The following is a 20,057-nucleotide window of genomic DNA, read 5'->3' as shown; positions in this document are numbered from 1 at the left end:
CTACAGCAACTACACAACAGTTACTCAGAAACTACACTCAGCAACTACACAACAATTACACGAGACCAACACTGAGCAACTACATGTAGCGACACAGTTCCCATCATTGTCTGTGGAGTCATTCACCATGGCAACCAGGCAACCCCTGCTTCTGATTGGCTGCTTGCTCTCAGCACCTACTGTGATTGGATCAGATCTCAGACTAGAACCCGGGTAGCAGAGCCAGACTAGAGCCTATGTAGAACCTGAGTAGAGCCTGATTAGAACCTGAGTAGAAGCAGCTGTTCTCTTACTTGAGGGTGGCAACGCCTTCAGGCGTGGTGGGTTCATTGAAGCGTCTCATGTACTCATGCATCTCTGGAAAACTCTTCTTCATGTAATCCTCAGCGCTGCTTTCTCTCACTGTTCCAAAACGAAACCCCTGGGACGGGTGGTGCAGCTGGAGACCAATGAAGAAGAGAGAGAGAGAGGAAGACGAGCTGCTCGGTGAACATCAACAACATGGCGTCAGAGTTCTCTGTAGAACTTCTGGAACTTCTGACAACACTTTAGGAACAGGATGGTGGTTTGGTTTTGGTTAAGGAGTAAAGTTTGCTTCTGAGATTTTTGAGTAGTTTCATTTTATTTTCTAGTTTTATCAACACAGTCTTCAGCAGCCTCAGTGTTACCTTTTCTGTTCATTCCCCACGGTCACTAAAACCACAAACATTTAGTTTAATGTTGTCTTCCTCAGGTCATGTGACTTGTCTCACCTTGGCATCATGGACCCCTGAGACCTCCTCAAAGGTCTTTTCTCCGACCATGACGGCGGCCAGGTTGGCGGTATAGCTGGACAGCACCAGCAGACAGAAGATAGCCCACAGGTTCATGAGGAACCGACCCGTCCAGCATTTTGGCGTTTTGGAGGAGACAGTGCGCCCGAACAGGATGGCATAGCAGAGGTTGAGAGCCGACGAGTACGAAAACACCCTCACCCTGTTGCGTCCGTGAGGCGTCATGCCAAACGGACTCTTCCATTCATATAGCGTGAGAAAGAGTGCTGTTATGTGCAGCGCCAGGAAGATGCCCACCCACATGGACCAGTGCAGGGGCCACATGAAGGCCCCGATGGGGGCCGCCGTGTCTTTACTGCGGACCAGGATGCCCAAGCTGGTGGAGAAGAAGGGCGAGGTGAAGTCGATGACCCGGCTGCGGGCGGAGTTGATGCTGAAGGAGGTGACGGCCATGTCTGCCAGGCCATTCAGAAGGTCCCCCACCAGTCCGGTCCAGCGACCCCCTTTCCACGCGCCGTACTTCCCGTCTCCAACGATGTAAAGGTCGAACTCAAAGCCCAGGTCCTCGGCCAGCTTCTCCAGGAGGTCGATGCAGTATCCGTAGCAGCATTTGCTGTATTCTGCTGGGAGGAAGCTGCCGTTCCCGCCGGACACCTCCCTGAAAAACTTCTCCAGACTCTCCGAGCTGTTGGTGGCAGCATCGAGGCAGAATTGACCAGCGGGGCAGCTGCCCTCGTCGTCCACGTCCCGCGTGAACACGAAGGGATGTTCCACCAGGGTGACCACCCGTACCCGACTCCCAGCCACCGGCATCCCTGCCGTCCAGCGGCCCCTGGTCCTCCCTCCTTTACCCTCTGTCCTCCGGGGGGGTTTGGGTCCCTGCCAGACCCCCTGGTCCTCCACCTGCAGCTGGCCCCCCTCCCAGCTGCCTACTGTCACCCAGGTGGGTTGACCCAGCGCGTCCCGCCGCAGGCTCCAAATGTGGAACCGCTGTGAGGTGAGGACCTGAGACCGGTTCTGGTGAACTTGGACCGGACCCGTGAGTCCGGAGAAAGATGTGTTTGACAGAAACCTGCAAAATATAAAAGCAAAGGTTGTTTTTATGAAGCTGCTTCCTGTTGATTGTGATGCTTTGACTCTTTATTGGTTTGTCCTCATAGAGGCAGTGAAACTAATAATAGATTATCAATATGAAACCAAATGTACTGTTCACATCACATCAAATGTAGACTGAAACTATTATTTCTGATGATGAACAGACAGGTTCCGTTGGTTCTATTGGTTCTGAGACGTCCTGACTTTGCTTCAGTTTAACAGGAAACATCAGTTTGATCTTCACATGAAACCGTAAATGTTTCTTTTTCTGAGGCAGGTAATATGTTAAACCTGCAGGTGGCAGTGTTTCCTTTACATTCTTCATTTTGAAACTAAATCAATTCAGAAATCTAAAATCTTTGAGTTAAAGGAAGCAGTCGTCTGGGAGGACACAGAACCAATGAAACATTTAGGTGATGTTCGATTCTCATTTCCATCATCTTTGTATTGTCTAGTGTTTCTATTGTGACTGAAGCAGCTGAGAGAGAAAAGCTTTAGGCTCTAATAATCCTCCTCATGAATAAAACCCTCCAGCGTCTTTATTTCCGCTCTGACTGAGGGACCCAGAACACAGTCTGTATTTATGAATATAAATCAATATTAATGTGTGTTTCTCTTCTGGTCTAAACTCCTCCCCCTGAGGGATGAGGATGGAGGAATGAAATTTCTGATAACACAACGAATCCACTGAGGAAATAATAATTCACCTCAAACAACTGCTGGAACTCATTTCTACAAACACCAATGAAAAATATAGAAATGTGACAATTTAAACAAATCTGAGTGTTGATCATAAATCGATCTCACCAATAACAGAACCGACACCATGAAAGACAGAAGCATGAGTCGCTGTGTCTGTTAGTAAAATAAAAATAAAACCAGTTTGAAGCGGGCTGATGTTCCTCTGTGAATTAACAACTTTACAGATGGAACATAATTTTGAAGCCAGATTTTCTCTTTGATCTTTTTATTTCATGCCATGTTTGGTGGATGAGTTGTTATCAGTGTAGTTTGTGACGCCATCTTTAATCCTGTTACAGTGAAAACATCAGGTTCATTTATCTACGACATGAGCAGAGAACAGCAGCGTCCTGGACTCTTCATCACACTCTTCATCATCACATCAGAAACACAGTGAGCTCAGTATGAACGGCTGCAGCTCAATAACTCATTTCACTTCAGCCTCCTGTCCTCTGGTGTCTAGATTAGATGGTTACAGCTGCTCTGAACATTTAAACTTTACCGTCAGACCAACGTTAATCCTGAACCACAGACCTGGAGACAAACGGACATGAATGTGGTGGTCACCTGGACAGGTACTGTCCTGAGGACGGCACCTCGTGTTTGTTGGGTTTGTCGTAGCAGTTGACCATGTTCTGGATCAGAGCCAGGTCTGGTCTCACCACGGTTGCCGCGGCGACCGCCCTGGTGATGAGCTGCAGAGCATCTCTGATGTAGAAATCCAGCGGTTTCCTCTCTACCTCTCCGTAAGCCAGCAGGCCGAGCGGCAGTCCGATGGCGTGCAGAGCGTCAGGGCTGAGCGGCTGGCCCAGCACCCAGTGCACCATGGGTAAAGTCAGGCCCAGATCCTGGGCGCTTCGTAGTACCGCTGCCGCACACTGAGGGTCGGCCCCAAACAACAGCACGGATGCCGGCGAGGGCCGATTCTGTTGGAAGTGTCGAGACAAGAAGTCGTGGATCTGCGTATCATCGTGGGCCGACTGCGTCAGGTTCAGAAGTGCCCGGAGGTGCCAGGTGACCCCGCCCCCACCGTCCCACGATGCACCGTGGTCCAGGAGCCTCAGCAGGCCCCGAGCCTCCTCCCAGCCCTTACACAGAACCACGGTACCCTCCATCCAACCAGACCGCTGCAAAACCGTCAACAACAGATCGGACAGACCGGACTCTGGGACCCTGGTCGCCATCTGGAGGTGGAACCGGTTCTACACAGAACCAAGAGGACCACGAGGAGAACAGAGTTAGAACATCATAGACTGAATCAGCACATTACAACATTAGAGGAGAACATGAAGGAGAACATGGAGAAGAAACAGGAGAGGAGAACATGGAGGAGAACATTAGAAGGTAAAAAGGTGAAATTAGTTTATGTTAATCAAACAATAAAATATTTGAGAACCAGCTACAAACAAATGGAACACAAGACATTAACATTGTTCTTCATGTGCTAAATCTGGTTCTGATGTAAACTCTCAGGGTTCAGCAGCATTAAAGTTTGACTCGTCTCACGCCGTCTCTGTACAGACCAGACACAACACTAATGGCTAGCTCTGGAGTTCAGTCCGGTCCAACGGGACCGGTTCAGAACATGGAGGAGTTCCAGCCGTCTCAGGTACCAGGTCCAGTCCTGCATGACCTTTGAGCCAGGCACCGATTCACTGTTGCAGGTTAGATCCCTGCCGTACATGATCAGAGATTATATCAGAACAGAGAGTCTGTGTCTCTGAGGGACATGTCCACCATCACCATGACGACCCCCCGACAGGAGGATCTTTAAGGATTTAAAGAGTCAAACGGAAACATCAGTTTGAGACGCTCTGCTGCATCTCAACACCTCCCTCCGTAACCACTTTTCTTTTGATTCCACGGGAGAATTTCCCATCAGGCCTTTCTGTCTCTGGATCAGTCTGGTCCAGCTAACTGGGGTGTTCTGGTTCTGGTTCTATTATGTAAAGAGCCCAGTTAAAGAAGTTTGACTGTTAAACAGTTTGTTCTGCAAAATGAAGCAGAAAATATTTCCAGAGGAGAAATAAAAACAGCTGACTCTTCCTGTTCTACTTAATATAGCCAACACAGGGCTCTGTCTTTCCCAAGGCACCCTGGGAAATGGAGGAGATCATTAACGGTTTCTGAACTTTGTAGTTAAAATGTTTTAAACATGATGATGTTAGTAAACGGTGATTGGATCATGAACACCATCGCCTCTCACTGTTTTTATAACACAAGTCACTTTTCATGTAGTTTCATTTATCAGATGTTAACGTGTGAAAACATCTTGATCCTGATTTAGGTTTTACAGCAGTTTCAGTGTTTTAGTTCCTGCTGATGGATGGAGTTATTCCACAGTAGAAATAATCCAAAAAACATCCTGATGATGAACTGAAGCTGTAACATGAACACAAGATCAACTTCCAATTATCAGACTGTGATGGTTCATAGAACAGACCTGGAGAAACTGCTGATGAATGAATGAATCCTCCTATGATGTCTCCGATGAATGAATGAATCAATAAAATGGAATTAGATTTCTACTTAAACATCTCAGAAGCAGCAAATTAACAAACTTTCAGAACCACAACACTTCTTTAAGCACTTTGAGGCACTTCTTTAGTTTCCGTTGAGTCTGAGGAGGATCTATAAACTAACCCTAACCCTAACCCTAACCCTAACTTCTAAACCATTTTGTTGAACAGAAACTTCGTCTGCAGCTTAATGACTTTCCAAAGTGTTGTCGGTCTGTTGATGCAGTGTGTCTGTATCCAGGACCAAAGTGAATAAATAAAACAGAAAAACAGAAACAAGATCAAAGATTCAGAAAGTCTGAATGAAAAGATGAAGCCTCAGAATAGATGAAAAGATTCTCAGCTGAGAAACAAACACATCCAGTTTCAGTCAGATGTCAGCCAGAAGAAAACCAACAACTGACACCATCACATGTCACATGACCCAACAGAATATAGTCCCAGTCCTCAGGGCTGCTAACAGACGGAAACACTGCTATTGTCACTGGAATCATGACTAAGAGTTGAGCCACCGGCTACATGTTAATGACCAGGAAGTCTCATTCACCCTAACCCTAACCCTTCACCATTAAAACCAGATAGTTCAGTCAGGTAGTGGTGGTGGACACTCTTGATGATGAGACGTCATTTAAGTGAACCTCATTTTGTTCTGAGCTCAGTTCTGATACGATCCTCCAGACACAGGCTGAGGACTTGGCTCCAGACGGAGGCTGAGGCTTTAAATCCCCTGAAAACACCGCGTTGTGTTTGGCTCAGCTGTATTTTATCAGGACGCCTCAGAGCTGCAGCAGCTCGTCTCTTTGTTCCAGGAGCATGAATGCATCGTGGCTGGAAACCAGAAACCGTCCTAGGATTCTCGTTCCTGTCTGGATCCCTCCCGTCACTGTTAGACCCACGACCCGAGTCCTGCTGTCATACCATAAATGTCTGCTGTAGGTAATGCTGTTTATGATTATGACCATATTAGTGAAACAAAGAAATAATTCAGAACAGAACCCAATACATAATGTAAATCTGCCCTCATTGACGGAACCCTACAAAATAAGAAACAGCTAAACAAAAAGAGTCCATCAATAAACAGCTCACAGCTGATCTGAGAGCAGACATTCATCTCTCAACATGTTTTCCACTGATAATGTGATGCTGTAGGGCAGAGTGAACAACCTCAGGGTAACTAGACTCAGACCTGCACTAGATTTATTCACCATGCTCGCTGGAGTTCAAAATCTAGCAATGCCTCAGTGCAGCACAAAACATTTTAAACACGTCTCCTTAAACGATGGAGATCAGTCTGAAAAGTAAATTCACTGCAGTTTGATGGAGTCAGTGATGTCAGGCAGTCATGGAGGAAGAAAGAAAGAAATCAGCTTTCAGTCAAAACTAATTTAACCATCAACCGACAGATTACCGACAGATGTGCACATACTTGGTCATTAAAGCTGATTCTGATTCTGATTATCAGACCATTACCAGAGTCTTGTTCTTTGTAAAATTAAAAAGAACAAGAGCCTGTCTCTCTCTGTTATTGATGATTTAGTTTAATGTCTTTAAAAAAAGCTGAGTCAACAAAGAAGTGAACTAAATCATAGAGAGTTGGATCAGTTTAAACTGATTTAATACATTTATTTTAATGTTGCTTGAGGCTCCATAAAGCTGTGAGAGTTTCAGCCTGTGGACAGTAGATTTAGAAAAGGCTGTTTGGCTCTGAACTGCTCATGGCTGGGCCAAGATGTTAAATAAGTTCCATGGAAATGGTTCTGTACGAGTACACAGCAGAATCAACCCTTATTCCCTCCTCTGGCATTTTTGTACATTTTTTTTCAACCTTTTTTTTTCATTTGGTGATCATTTTGGCTGTGTTACAGCTTGTGGCATGACTTTCTGCAGGAACTCTTCTTTTTAGTCATATTTTTGAAATGTCATTTATACTCTGGTGATGGATTTTGCGCTCTCTGGACACCTTTGAGGCAAAAATGTACACGTGCAAAAAATCTGACTGCCACTGCAGTATGAAACCATGCATTCTGTAATGTTAGCATTTCATTTAGAAAAAAAGTAGTGATATTTTTACTGTATTCGATCAGATTCAATCATTTTCCTATTGTAGGTCGATGCATGAAATTCTTGTAAATGTCCGATTTATATTATGGAGCCATGTGACTACACAGAGGCCCCAAGTGTGTGTGTGTGTGCTGGTGTGTGCGTCTGCGAGAGAGACAGTGTGTGTGAATCTGTAGCATGAACTGATCATTCCAGGGTTGATAAAAGAGCATCTTCTTTTGAGGGATGTTTTTCATGAGTCTTTGAAGAGGTGCTGAGTTAAATCAATGTGTTCCACCAGATTCATCTGTTTTCCCATTGTAGGCCAATGCATGAAATTCTTTTCTTTTTGCCAGCTATATTATGGAGCTGTGTGACTTCCATTTTTTTGTGTGTGTGAAATAATTTTTAAATCAACATCTGATTCATCAATGAGAATATTTATTGTGCAAACTGCAACAACTTTGAAAAGACCAACAAAAGAGAACACAACAGAACATATGGCCTGTAAACAAAGGTGTGATATGTGATGATTTTTAAGGTCAGGCTTAAGACTTTCCTCTTTGATCAAGCTTATAGTTAGGGCTGGACTAAACCATCCCTTAGTTATGCTGCTATAGGCCTAGGCTGCTGGGGGACGATGCACCAAACACATGTCCTCCTTCTTTCTTCTCTCTCCTCTCTCGCATCCTCCACTTTCTTTTCTCTGGCACAGAGCTCTTGCCCTCTAATTTCCTATCTACTACTAGTCATGCAATTCTGTGCTATTACTGTATAGAATGTTTACTGCTGTGTGTCCCTTTCGTCTGTCTGTTCCCGGCTGGCCTTAGGCAGATGGGTCCCTCCATATGAGCTGGGTTCTGCTCAAGGTTTCTTCCTGTTAAAAGGGAGTTTTTCCTTGCCACCGTTGCCTTCAGGCTGCTCTGGGGGTTTCAGGCCGGGTTTTTATAAAGCGTCTTGAGACGATTTGTATTGTTATTGACGCTATATAAATAAAATTGAATCGAATTTAATTGATGTAGATGTGTTTTGTGATTTTTAACCTGTACTTTGCTGGCTTGCTGGGGACGTACTGTCTGAAATTGGAGGGGCCTCTGAAGGGTACCAGCTGCTCATCAACAGAAATTTTGTCCCCTGGACTGAACAGGAGTGGGACAGTGATTAGATAGTGAAGAACGGGCAAATCTGCTCCATCCATCTCATGCCGAGATGTTGTGCTACATTCAGGCATGATGGCAAATCTTGTGGTCCCTACATCATGCTGGTGCAGTGTGTTGTCATGAGGTGGAGACCAGACTTGTCCATTCTTTGCTGTCCACTCACTGTTAGGGTGGGCAGAATCCACGGTGTCCTCTCCACTTTCAGAGGAAGGGTCAGAGGCACTCTCAGGACTTCCGTGAGCGTTCCATGTCAGACTCCCCCTCAAAGCTTGTGTCTTCTTCAGATGAGTCCTGCAGCTCTCTGGCAGATAAAGGCTGCATGATCATTTCTAAAGTCTCTTCTGCATGGAAATACTTTTTAATTTTTGCTCCTTTGCTCCAGGTCTTTCTCTGCTCACTAATGAAATGTCCCCCAGCAAAGCTGCATGCTGTATGTTTGGTTGTGAAAGCAGTGACGTACATAAACACACTAATAGTTGTTTTCAGGAGGCCATGATTACACTCAAGCACTTCTTCAAAGACTCATGAAGAACATCCCTCAAAAGAAGAAATATTTATGCAATCAAATCAATTTTATTGCTAATCTTTGACATATCCACGACTCCAATTACCACCAAAGCCTCTACTGTTTATTTTATGGAAAATAATTCAGTTTTTGTTTTCTTGTAAAAAATGATGAAATATTTCAAATAATTAGACTGGAATTTAAAGGATTAAAATCCTGAAAAACATTTAAATTTTGGTCGTTTTGAACAAGTCTGAAGTTGTTTAAGAGATTTATGAAAAAAAAGAGAGATAAATATTGATGTATGAGGATTTTATGGCGGTTTCTTTGAGTCCATGGGGTAGTAAATTTGAGGAGGGCATAAGGGTTAAAGATCTCAATGCCATCACTGAACAAGAACCATTCTCTGGACCTCCTGACAAGCTTGGTCCTGTTCTAACCGAGTTCTAATGTGATGCTGTCAGAACCAAACAATGAGGATATTTACTTCCTCTGACTGGTTTCTGATCAGAGAAGATGACGCAGACGTAACAAACAGGAAGTAGAATTAGTTCTGATGAAACTGTTCTGGGTTAATGACTAGAGCTGTGGATGGACAGGAAAGAGATGTGACATCAAAACCTCAGAGCAATGTCAGTTAGTTCATTTAGTCTGTGTCAACAACTCTTTACTCAGCTCGGTGATGATGAACAATTCTACAGCTAATATTACTGCAGCAGTGACCAGTGGTACACTGCCTGGCCAATCCTATTGGATAATTACTGCATGGGTGATTATCTTTCAGCTGACAAGTTATTTAAGCCCAACTGATGCAATGAGTAGCTTCTCATTTCTTCAACAACCATGTCTAAAGACACATCCTGTGGTCGTCTGTTTGAGAAGGGTCAGATCGTTGGCATGCATCAAGCAGAGAAAACATCTAAGGAGATTGTAGAAACTACTAAAACTGGGTTAAGAACTGTCCAAGGCATTATTAAAAACTGGAAGGATAGTGGAGAAGCATCAGGGTAAGAAGAGAGGCAGATGAAGTGATGCACCCATCATGCCTAGTGTCTACTGTACAAGCCTGTGGGGGCAGTGCTATGATCTGGGGTTGCTGCAGTTGCTCAGGTCTAGGTTCAGCAACATTATGAGGTCAGCTGACTACCTGAATATACTGAATGACCAGGTTATTCCATCAATGGATCATATTCCAAGATGACAATGCCAGGATTCATGGGGCTCAGATTGTGAAAGAGTGGTTCAGGGAGCATGAGACATCATGTTCACACATGGATTGGCCACCACAGAGTCCAGACCTGAACCCCATTGAGAATCTTTGGGAAGATCTTGGTGAAAAGTGAATGCAACACTGCCAGTTTGCAGCAACAAACAGTTTGGATGAGTACACAGAAGCAGTGACATCATCCATCAGCTTCTGTGAGGACTGCTGTATTCCAACACGCACCAGGGTGAGTTATAACAATGACAAACCCTGGTTCACAGCCAAACTCAGGCACCTCATGTTGGAGAAGGAGAAGGCATTCAGGAGCGGAGACAGAGAGAAATTCAAAGAGTCAAAGTACAAGTTCAGCAAAGCAGTGAGGGAAGCTAAACGACAGCACTCAGAAAAGCTGCAGAGCCAGTTTGCAGCCAACGACTCGAGCTCAACATGTCCCTCCACCTCATCCTCCAGCACCTGGACTCCCCCAGATCATATGCCAGGGTCCTGTTTGTGGATTTCAGCTCGGCCTTCAACACGGTCGTTGCGTTTCTACTACAGGACAAACTCTCCCAGCTGACCATGCCTGACTCCATCTGCAGGTGGATCACAGACTTCCTGTCTGACAGGAGGCAGCATGTGAGGCTGGGAAAACACATCTCAGACTCCCGTACCATCAGCACGGGTTCCCCTCAAGGCTGTGTCCTTTCTCCTCTGCTCTTCTCCCTGTACACCAACAGCTGCACCTCCAGTCACGAGTCTGTCAAGCTCCTGAAGTTTGTGGATGACACCACCCTCATCGGGCTCATCTCAGGTGGAGATGAGAGCGCCTACAGACTAGAGATTGACCACTTGGTGACTTGGTGCAGCCGCCACAACCTGGAGCTGAATGCCTCCAAGACAGTGGAGATGATTGTGGACTACAGGAAGAACACAGCCCCACTCCTCCCCATCATCCTGTGTGACTCTACAGTCAACACTGTGGACTCCTTCCGTTTCCTGGGCACCATCATGTCCCAGGACCTCAATGAGAGCTGATCATAAGCGCCCTAATTAAAAAAGCTCAGCAGAGGATGTACTTCCTGCAGCAGCTGAAGAAATTCAACCTGCCAAAGACAGTGGTGGTTCACTTCTACGCTGCCATCATTGAGTCCATCACCACCTGGTATGCTGCAGCCTCTGCTAAGGACAAGAGCAGACTCCAGCGTGTCATTCGCTCTGCAGAGAAGGTGATTGGCTGCAGTCTGAAGTCTCTAGACCAGCTGAACGCTTCCAGGACTCTGAAGCAGCTGAGATTGTGTCTGATCCCTCTCACCCTGGACACGGATTATTTAACAGACTCCCCTCTGGCAGACGGCTGAGATCCATCGAACAGTTTTTTCCCATCCACAGTGCGTCTGTGGAACAATTCCAAGCCCCCCCCCCCCATGAACACATCAAACCCACTACCATCCCACTGTAAATGTTCTGTGTATATATGTTTTGTATTTTTGTATATTTGAGAGCCAAGTTTCTTTATTTTATTTTATTTTATGCGTAATGCGTCTAACAACACCAAAGCAAATTCCTTGTATGTACAAACATGCTTGGCAATAAAGTCTTTTCTGATTCTGATTCTGATGGAAATAAATCTGGTGACATTGGAGGAGCTTATTGAAACAATGATACAGAGAATGTGCTGGAATCAAAGCTAGTGACCGTTTTTTTTGGTGGTGACTTTTGTTTTGGCCAGGCAGTGTATAATGTCTTTACATTGTGTTTGATGAACATCTCAGTTTGTTCTTGTCCACTCTTATACTTCCTGTCCTGTACTGAGCCAAATCAAAACTATACCATCATTTTGGTTTTATCATTTTCATAATCAGATAAATATATTTAACAAGTGTTGACAATGAAATCAAATAATACATTACATCTGTTCTGAGCCCCTGGTATTATTTTACAAAATGATAATAATGAATATTAATATCTCTGTATATTATTGGCAGCATCAGAGAGACTTCCTGTTTCTCTGCAGTCTGAAGACTCATCAGAGTAAAAGCTCAGAGTCTGATTAAAGGATCAGATGAATGAGTCCTGCTGCCTCCATCACAGGAAGACATTCTTCTGTTTTCATCCTGCATTAGGTAATCACCCTGGCACAAGGCCAGCTGGACTGGGATGCACACACCAGGACCAGGGCACACCAGATCAGGTGGTTTCAAGCTCCAGGGTGCAGCTGGGCCGGTAATTTAAATCTGGACTGGTTTAGGATCATCTCATATCTAATCACTTTCTAAAGCTGATTTGAAACAAAACCAAAGTACATTTACTCTTCTCAAGACAGTGACCACCAAGACCAGGGTCTCCAAACTGAGACTTGGACCATTTCCAAGGATTCACCCTTGGAAAAGCCTTTCACCAGGTCTGTGACTATCAACTGAACCATCAACTATCCAAAACCTTGATCAACAGCCAAGCCCTACGTCTCAGAGGGAAAGCAGAGGTCAGAGGTCAGCTGATGTAGACTGAGTTAACTGAAGCTCACAATCTTTGAGGGTAGGATGCATGGTGGGTAAAGACAGCAGCCGGCCAGTCCAGACTGAGTAAACAGTCAGAGACCAGAGACTGGATAAACAGGTGATCATGAAGAGATGAACCACCAGTAGCTCTGGGAACCAGTCAGATCTCCAATCAGGAATCTGATGAACAACAGGAGTTTACATCAGGAAACAAAATTCATAAAGACTTTCCAGTTCCTGTTGATCAGCAGGTCCAGAATAAAGGTGGATGTAGAGGTAATTTTCATTAAGGCGTCTTAAACGGGTCACGTATGATGATGGCGTGTTAGTGATGACATCACAGTGTCTACAGTTAGAAATGAGTCTCTAGATCATCAGTAGCCATACTGAAATCACCCAGAGGGGCGGGGACAGTCATACTCCATGGACCACAGCTTGATGCTGATTGGACGATATGTTGCACTGTCTCTCCTGATGGAGACACCATCCACGCTAATACCACCCGTCCTTCATTCAGCTGCTTCGCTCTGGGCTCCTGTTAATTTTTCTCTTTGATGCTGAACTCACATCCAGTCTGAATTATTGATGCTCCAGTGATTCCAAGTCTTTAAACATTTCTCCTTCTGTTTAATCAGAGAGTTGGAGGCTCTAGCTGAGGATGGAGGGAAGGTAAAATGATGCACAAATGGTTTCAGCTTCACCTCATTTCAAAGAGGAAACGTCTGCAGGCTGAGAGGACACAGCCGAGTTTAACTCTAAGGATTAAACTCATCTCAGGGGTCTAAGCCACAAACCTGAACACTACAGACCAGATACCATCAACACACTGGGTTACTGATGCATGTCTGCACCAAACTATTCTACAAATGACTCTGAGTGTCATGGTTCTGTGTTTTGATTCCTGTGTTCATGTTTTTCAGTTTCCTGTTTTATTTTGTTAAGATCTTGGTTTCCTGTCTTGTGTCACTTCCTGTATCTTCCCGCCTTTGTGATTGTCTTCCAGATCTTGATTTGCTTCACCTGTTTCTTGTTGCCTTCCTGTCCTGTGATTTCCCGCCTTTGTGATTGTCTGCCCCGCCCTGATTGTTTTCACCTGTGCCTCCTCTGCCCTTGTGTGTATATATAGTCCTGCTTTTCCCTTTGTCCTCTGTCACGTCATTCTGTTTTCTGTTTCTCTGTGTTCCTGGTGTTTACAATCTTGTCTTTTCATGTTATGTTTTTGTCTTTCTGAAAGTACAGATTTTAGTTTTTGGTTCACCTGCCATTTCAGCAGGGCTTTGTGTTTCCTTTTGTTTAATTATATTTGGTTTTTGCTTACTCCTGCCTCATCGTATAGTGTCCAGCATTTCAATTCAATTAAATTCAATTCAATTCAATTCAATTTTATTTATATAGCGTCAATAACAATACAAATCGTCTCAAGACGCTTTACAAAACCCCGGCCTGAAACCCCCAGAGCAGCCTGAAGGCGACGGTGGCAGGAAAAACTCCCTTTTAACAGGAAGAAACCTTGAGCAGAACCAGCTCATATGGAGGAACCATCTGCCTAAGGCCAGCCGGGTACAGACAGAAGAAAGAGAGAAGAGAACAGCAAGATAAACATCCATCTGTCATAGATACACATATCTGACTAAAGCGTACATGTGGAATCTTATGATACAAACTGATGATGTTACATGACAGTTTGAAAATGTGAGAGGAGGAGGGACACACAGCAGTAAACATTCTACATAGTAATAGCACAGAATTGCATGACTAGTAGTAGATAGGATATTAGAGGGCAAGAGCTCTGTGCCAGAGAAAAGAAAGTGGAGGATGAGAGAGAGTGCATCGTCCCCCAGCAGCCTAGGCCTATAGCAGCATAACTAAGGGATGGTTTAGTCCAGCCCTAACTATAAGCTTGATCAAAGAGGAAAGTCTTAAGCCTGACCTTAAAAATAGAGAGAGTGTCTGCCTCCCGAACCCAAACTGGGAGCTGGTTCCACAGGAGAGGAGCCTGATAGCTGAAAGCTCTACCTCCCATTCTACTTTTTGAAATTCTAGGAACCACAAGTAGGCCTGCACTTTCAGATCAAAGTGATCTGTTAGGATGATATGGTACAATGAGGTCTTTAAGATACGATGGAGCTAGGCCTTTAAGGGCCTTGTATGTAAGGAGGAGGATTTTAAATTCTATTCTAGACTTTAAAGGGAGCCAATGAAGAGAAGCTAAAACTGGAGTAATATGAACTCTCTTGCTAATTCCTGTCAATGCTCTTGCTGCGGCATTTTGAATCAACTGGAGGCTTTTTAAAGAGCTATTTGGAGCCAGACAGTAATGAATTACAGTAATCCAGTCTGGACGACACAAATGCATGAACTAGTTTTTCAGCATCACTCTGAGACAGGATGTTCCTAATTTTGACGATATTACGCAGGTGAAAGAAGGCAGTCCTGGTCACTTGCTTTATGTGACATTTAAAGGACATATCCTCATCAAATATAACACCAAGGTTTTTCACAGTAATACTGGAGGCCAAGGTAATGCCATCCAAAGAAACCACGTGATTAGATAATGAATCTCTGAGATGCTTAGGACCGAATACAATAACTTCTGTTTTGTCTGAGTTTAAGAGGAAATTACAGGTCATCCAAGCCTTTATGTCTTTAAGGCATGCTTGGAGTTTAACCAACTGATTAGTTTCATCTGGTTTCATAGATAAATATAGCTGGGTGTCGTCTGCATAGCAATGGAAGTTTATGCCATGTTTTCTAATAATCTTGCCTAATGGCAACATGTATAACGTGAAGAGTATTGGTCCTAGCACAGAACCCTGAGGAACTCCGTAACTTACTTTTGTATAAGTAGAAGAATCATTGTTGACATGAACAAACTGGAATCTGTCAGACAGATAGGATTCAAACCAGTCTAATGCAGTTCCTTTAATCTTGATCTCACTTTCAAGTCTCTGTAGTAAAATATTATGATCAATAGTGTCAAATGCAGCACTAAGATCTAGCAGAACAAGTATAGAGACAAGTCCACTGTCTGAAGCCATGAGGAGATCATTGGTAACTTCAACCAGAGCTGTTTCTGTTCTATGATGAACTCTAAAACCTGACTGAAACTCTTCAAACAGACCATTCTTGTTTAAGTGGTCACACAACTGATTAGCAACAACTTTTTCTAGAATTTTGGAAATAAAAGGAAGGTTGGAGATTGGTCTATAGTTTGGGTCCTACCTCACCTTGACACTGAGAGGGAATAAAAACTCCAACCTGATGAGACGTTGATAATTAAATCAATCAGGGGAAAAAATTCCTCCTCCAAATCAGATGATCTACTGGTGTTTTTTTTTCACAAGTGTAAATCTGTGGCCCAACTCCACGTCAACCCCACAAACAAAATGTCTCCATGAAATCTGTCCATTTTACAGTTTCTAATGGACAAACAAAGCAGGACTCAAGTGATGAGTAATCATGTGGGATGTCTCAAACCAGAGACAAACCAGAGGCAGAGTAGAGACAGACTAGAGACAAACTAGAGAAAAAACAGAGACAGACTAGAGACAGACCAGAGACAGAGAAGAGAAATACTAGAGACAAACTAGAGACAGAGCAGACAAACTAGAGACGAGAGACGGGTTGACGTCGATCAATATATCTGATCAGGAGATCTTTCTTCTGATGATGGCACTGTCAGCCTCCTCCTCCTCCTCCTCCTCCTCCTACTAACCCTCCACCCCCTCCTCCTCCTCCTCCCTCTGTGAACTCTCTTCTTCTCAGCGTGGAAATATTAATCTTTTCATTAAGAGAATTTAATTGGCAGCAGACGGAGGCGAGCTTCAAAGAGCACCAACTCTCTGTTGGAAATATATTTTTTTCTGATTTCTCTCTTTGTCTCTCTTTCTCTTCTCTGTCCTGAAGGTGGCGATAGAGGAAACAGTCCTTAGAATTTAAAGAGACAATCTAGTAAAACTGACTTGATTTAACAAAACTGTGTTTGATCACAGAGGAAGATAAAAGTAAAACGTTTGTCAGAGGAAATGTCTTCTAGAAACACATATACACATGACTTTGGTGCTGTTACACCAACACATTTACAGTGTAGGACACAGTGAAGGACACAGTGAAGCTACGACGTCCAACACCAGCGGAGAACAGGACCATCATCAACACAGACACTGAAAGTACAGTCGTCTTCAGTTTCATCATTCACCATCTTAGTTTAGTTTGAAGATGTAAATGAGTCTGAACTCTGAAACTGAACTCAACCCACTACCATTTTCCAAACAGAGATGTTTGAGCTCTGAAAATATTATCAAAACACTGCAGGGAAGTTTTAAAGATGAGTTTAAAGTCAAAGAGAAGATTAGTTGAGACCTAAACACTGACCTCATTTCTTCTATTGAGGCCAATGTATTAACACTGACTCTACATGTTGTTGTACATATGCTTCATTTTATTTCAGATGTTTTTAATGAACAGTGACGCTGCTGGTCTTTTACTACACCGATGGAGGTCAGAGTTCTTCTGTAGCTGTAATTCACAAAATGATTATTATTAATGAGCTAATGCAGAGAGATAATAAATATGAGCTGGGACCAGTTTTAACTTCACTTTAAAAAGAAATGAATGTAGAGTTTAACGTAGAGTTAAACGATCGTTGAGGTGTGATGACGTAGTTAACCAACGTGATTTCTTTGTAACGCCACATGCCCTCAAATCTAAAGACAGATCTGAGACAAGGACATCTGGACTTGTTGGAGAGTTTAGGTTTTTATCACCTGAAGGTCACATGACTAGAGTCTATTAATGACCTGATACTCACCTGGACCTGGACCTGGGCCTGTCCTGATCCTGTCTCCAATGAGAGAAACATCTTCTAGGAACACAAAGAGTCCAGATGTGTTTGTTCTAGATGTGACCTGTACGACCTTCACAGACACATGTCCACTTCCTGTCTGAATTTCTGACTGTCCAGAGTCCTGGATTAGTTTGTGAGTGCAGTGAGCAGAATGGGGAGAGGGGGCAGAGCAGGTAAGGAACTGAGCTTCCTGACAGCCTGATCGATGAAGCTGTCCTTGAGTCTGCTGGTCCTGCCCTGAAGACTCAACAGTCTAGTTCTTGATGGCAGCAGACTGAGGAAGTTGTGTGACGGGTGGGTGGGATCACCTGTAATGCAGAGCTTTGCGGGTGAGATGGGTGTTGTAAATGTCCTGGGGGGAAGGGAGAGAGACACCGATTATCTTCTCAGCTGTTCTCACTATGCGATGGAGGGTCTTACGGCAGGACGCAGTGCAGGCGTCGTACCACGCAGTGATGCAGCTGGTCAGGATGCTCTCAATGGTGCCTCTGTAGAAGGTGCGCATGATGGGGGCCGGTGCTCTGCCTTTCCTCAGTTTGTGCAGGAAGTTGAGGCTGTTGAGCCTTCTTTGCCAGTGATGCAGTGTTGGTTGTCCAGGAGAGGTTCTCTGTGACGGGTTAGGATTAGGGTTACACACCCAGGAACTTGGTCCTGCTCACCCTCTCCACAGCAAAACCGTTGATGTTCAGAGGAGCATGCTGAGTGTGCGCTCAGTCCACAACAATGTCTTTTGTCTTTTCCACATCAGAGAGAGATTGTTGTCTCCGCACCACATAGCCAGGAGGCTCACCTCGCTGTACTTGGTCTCGTCTCCGTTGCTGATGAGACCCACCACAGTCGTGTCATCTGCAAACTTTATGAATAGGTTGGAGCTATCCATCGGTGTGCAGTCGTGGGTCAGTAGAGTGAAGAGGAGGGGGCTCAGCACACATCCCTGGGGGGCCCCTGTGTTCAGGGTGATGGTGCTGGATGTGTTGGTGCCAACCCGCACTGCCTGAGGTCTTCCTGTCAAGAAGTCCAGCATCCGGTTGCACAGCGAGGTACTGAGCCCCAGCTGAAATCAATGAACAGCATTCTGACATAGCAGTCCTTAGTGTCCAGATGTGTGAGAGCTGAGTAATTGACACGTCTATGGGCACCAGAGGTTTTACCAATAAAAAACAAACACGGCCACAGGCATATAGTAGGTTTATATAAACTAGGTTACCATGGTGAGTTAAACCTGGCGTTAACACACATCCAACTTCGCAGTCCTGATCTCCATGTTAGCAGTTAGCTGCTAGCTAGCAGTGACCAGAGAAGGACGTCTCACCCTATGGGAGTTAAATCAGACTTTAGCCTGCCATCACCTCCATTCAGAAGGTTTCAGGTCCTCCCAGTTCACCCTCTGGCTTCTGCATCACTGCCCACAGGAACAGAACTACAAAGTTATTGATTTCTCCAGGACCTACGGTCTGTAAAAGGCTCTGAACTATCACCCTGAGATTAGTGACAGCCCACAGGGGTCTCATGGATGTCTTCTCACCCATCTGGCTCTTCTTCTACTTGATACTCTACTACTCTACCTCCAGCTCCTTCTCCAAGAGAGAAGATGTTTCTAATCCCTACAGACCCCAGACCCATCTACCACCCAGACCTCACCCCTGGAGTCCATATGGTCTCCTGTTCATGGACACCAAGCCATCCTCCGAGGTCTAAAATTAACATTTTACCATCCACTGGATTGACAGTGTTTTTGCAGTTCAGTTTTCTGTGTTTCACTTATTCAGAGCAGTTCAGATGTGATGTGTTTGTTGATGACTCATTCTTTTCTTTCTCTTCCTTTCCTTGTGTTTTGTTGTTGAATTAAACTTCCTTCCTTGAAGCAAATAAAACTTTGTTGATGGTAAGATCAGAGCAACCTCTGCATGAGAAGCGCGGAGAGCTGAGCGAGAGAGCGGCTGACGGTTGGATAATCCTCTAAATAGTAAATGGATGTTTGTGTTGGAAGGATTTATTTCAACTGAAACACAGCAACATTGAGTCACTAAGGAGAAACCAACCGTCAGATTTCTGGAGGATTTCACACTGACAGCAGGAAATCACATGAAATACACAACAACAACAAACAGAGAAAGAAATAGGCCTCTGATGTAACTGAGAGGAAATAAAGACAGTGATTGGATCTGTTGAAACTCAGGTGTCTCTGATGACAGACTGGTTGGGAGAATGTGTTATTATAGAAAGGAGGGAAATGTTCCAGGACGTATCACAGCAGAAACCTGTGGATCAGCTGATCATCAGGACTTTACAAACCTGGAGAGATTTATTTCAGAAGAATTAAGAGAGGTAGAGCCAGAAGGAATGACAGTTGGAATCACTACTGGGCCTGGACCCCAACGTACATATACGTACAGCTGTATATACGACACAACCTTGCCCAACCTGACACGTTCTACATCAATGACAGTTTCAATGGTTGTCACATTGCTATGGTTACTGTTTCTCTCTTAACTCGCACCTTGAAATAGATTAAAAATGACTGCATAGCCGAGGAATCAACAAATAAATATAATCACTAAACTCTACACATCACATCAGTTGGTTTTCAGTTTCTATGTCCACATGGATCCAGAGGACTCATAAGACAGACTGGTCTCTCTGTAAGGACCTGTCAGTCTGTCACCTTTATGGGAT

General features: G+C 44.3%; 1 protein-coding gene across 1 annotated transcript in view; it reads right to left on the bottom strand.

Annotated features, from left to right (window-relative positions):
• The window catches only part of grin3bb (glutamate receptor, ionotropic, N-methyl-D-aspartate 3Bb), a gene marked incomplete at its 5' end in the record, with an annotated part of 31,752 nt that overhangs the window by 3,475 nt on the left and 8,220 nt on the right, over positions 1 to 20,057 (bottom strand). Inside the window, 3 exons of the mRNA XM_084548962.1 lie at positions 294 to 439; positions 753 to 1,845; positions 3,177 to 3,811. Of these exons, the coding sequence (XP_084405088.1) occupies positions 294 to 439; positions 753 to 1,845; positions 3,177 to 3,811 (1,874 nt within the window). The remainder of the gene's footprint in view (positions 1 to 293; positions 440 to 752; positions 1,846 to 3,176; positions 3,812 to 20,057) is intronic.

Source organism: Chelon labrosus, assembly GCF_963514085.1.
Source record: "Chelon labrosus genome assembly, chromosome: 7".
NCBI classification, from domain to species: Eukaryota; Metazoa; Chordata; class Actinopteri; order Mugiliformes; family Mugilidae; genus Chelon; species Chelon labrosus.
Note: the sequence above shows the minus strand (reverse complement) of the source record. Positions and strands in the feature narration are given on the sequence as shown.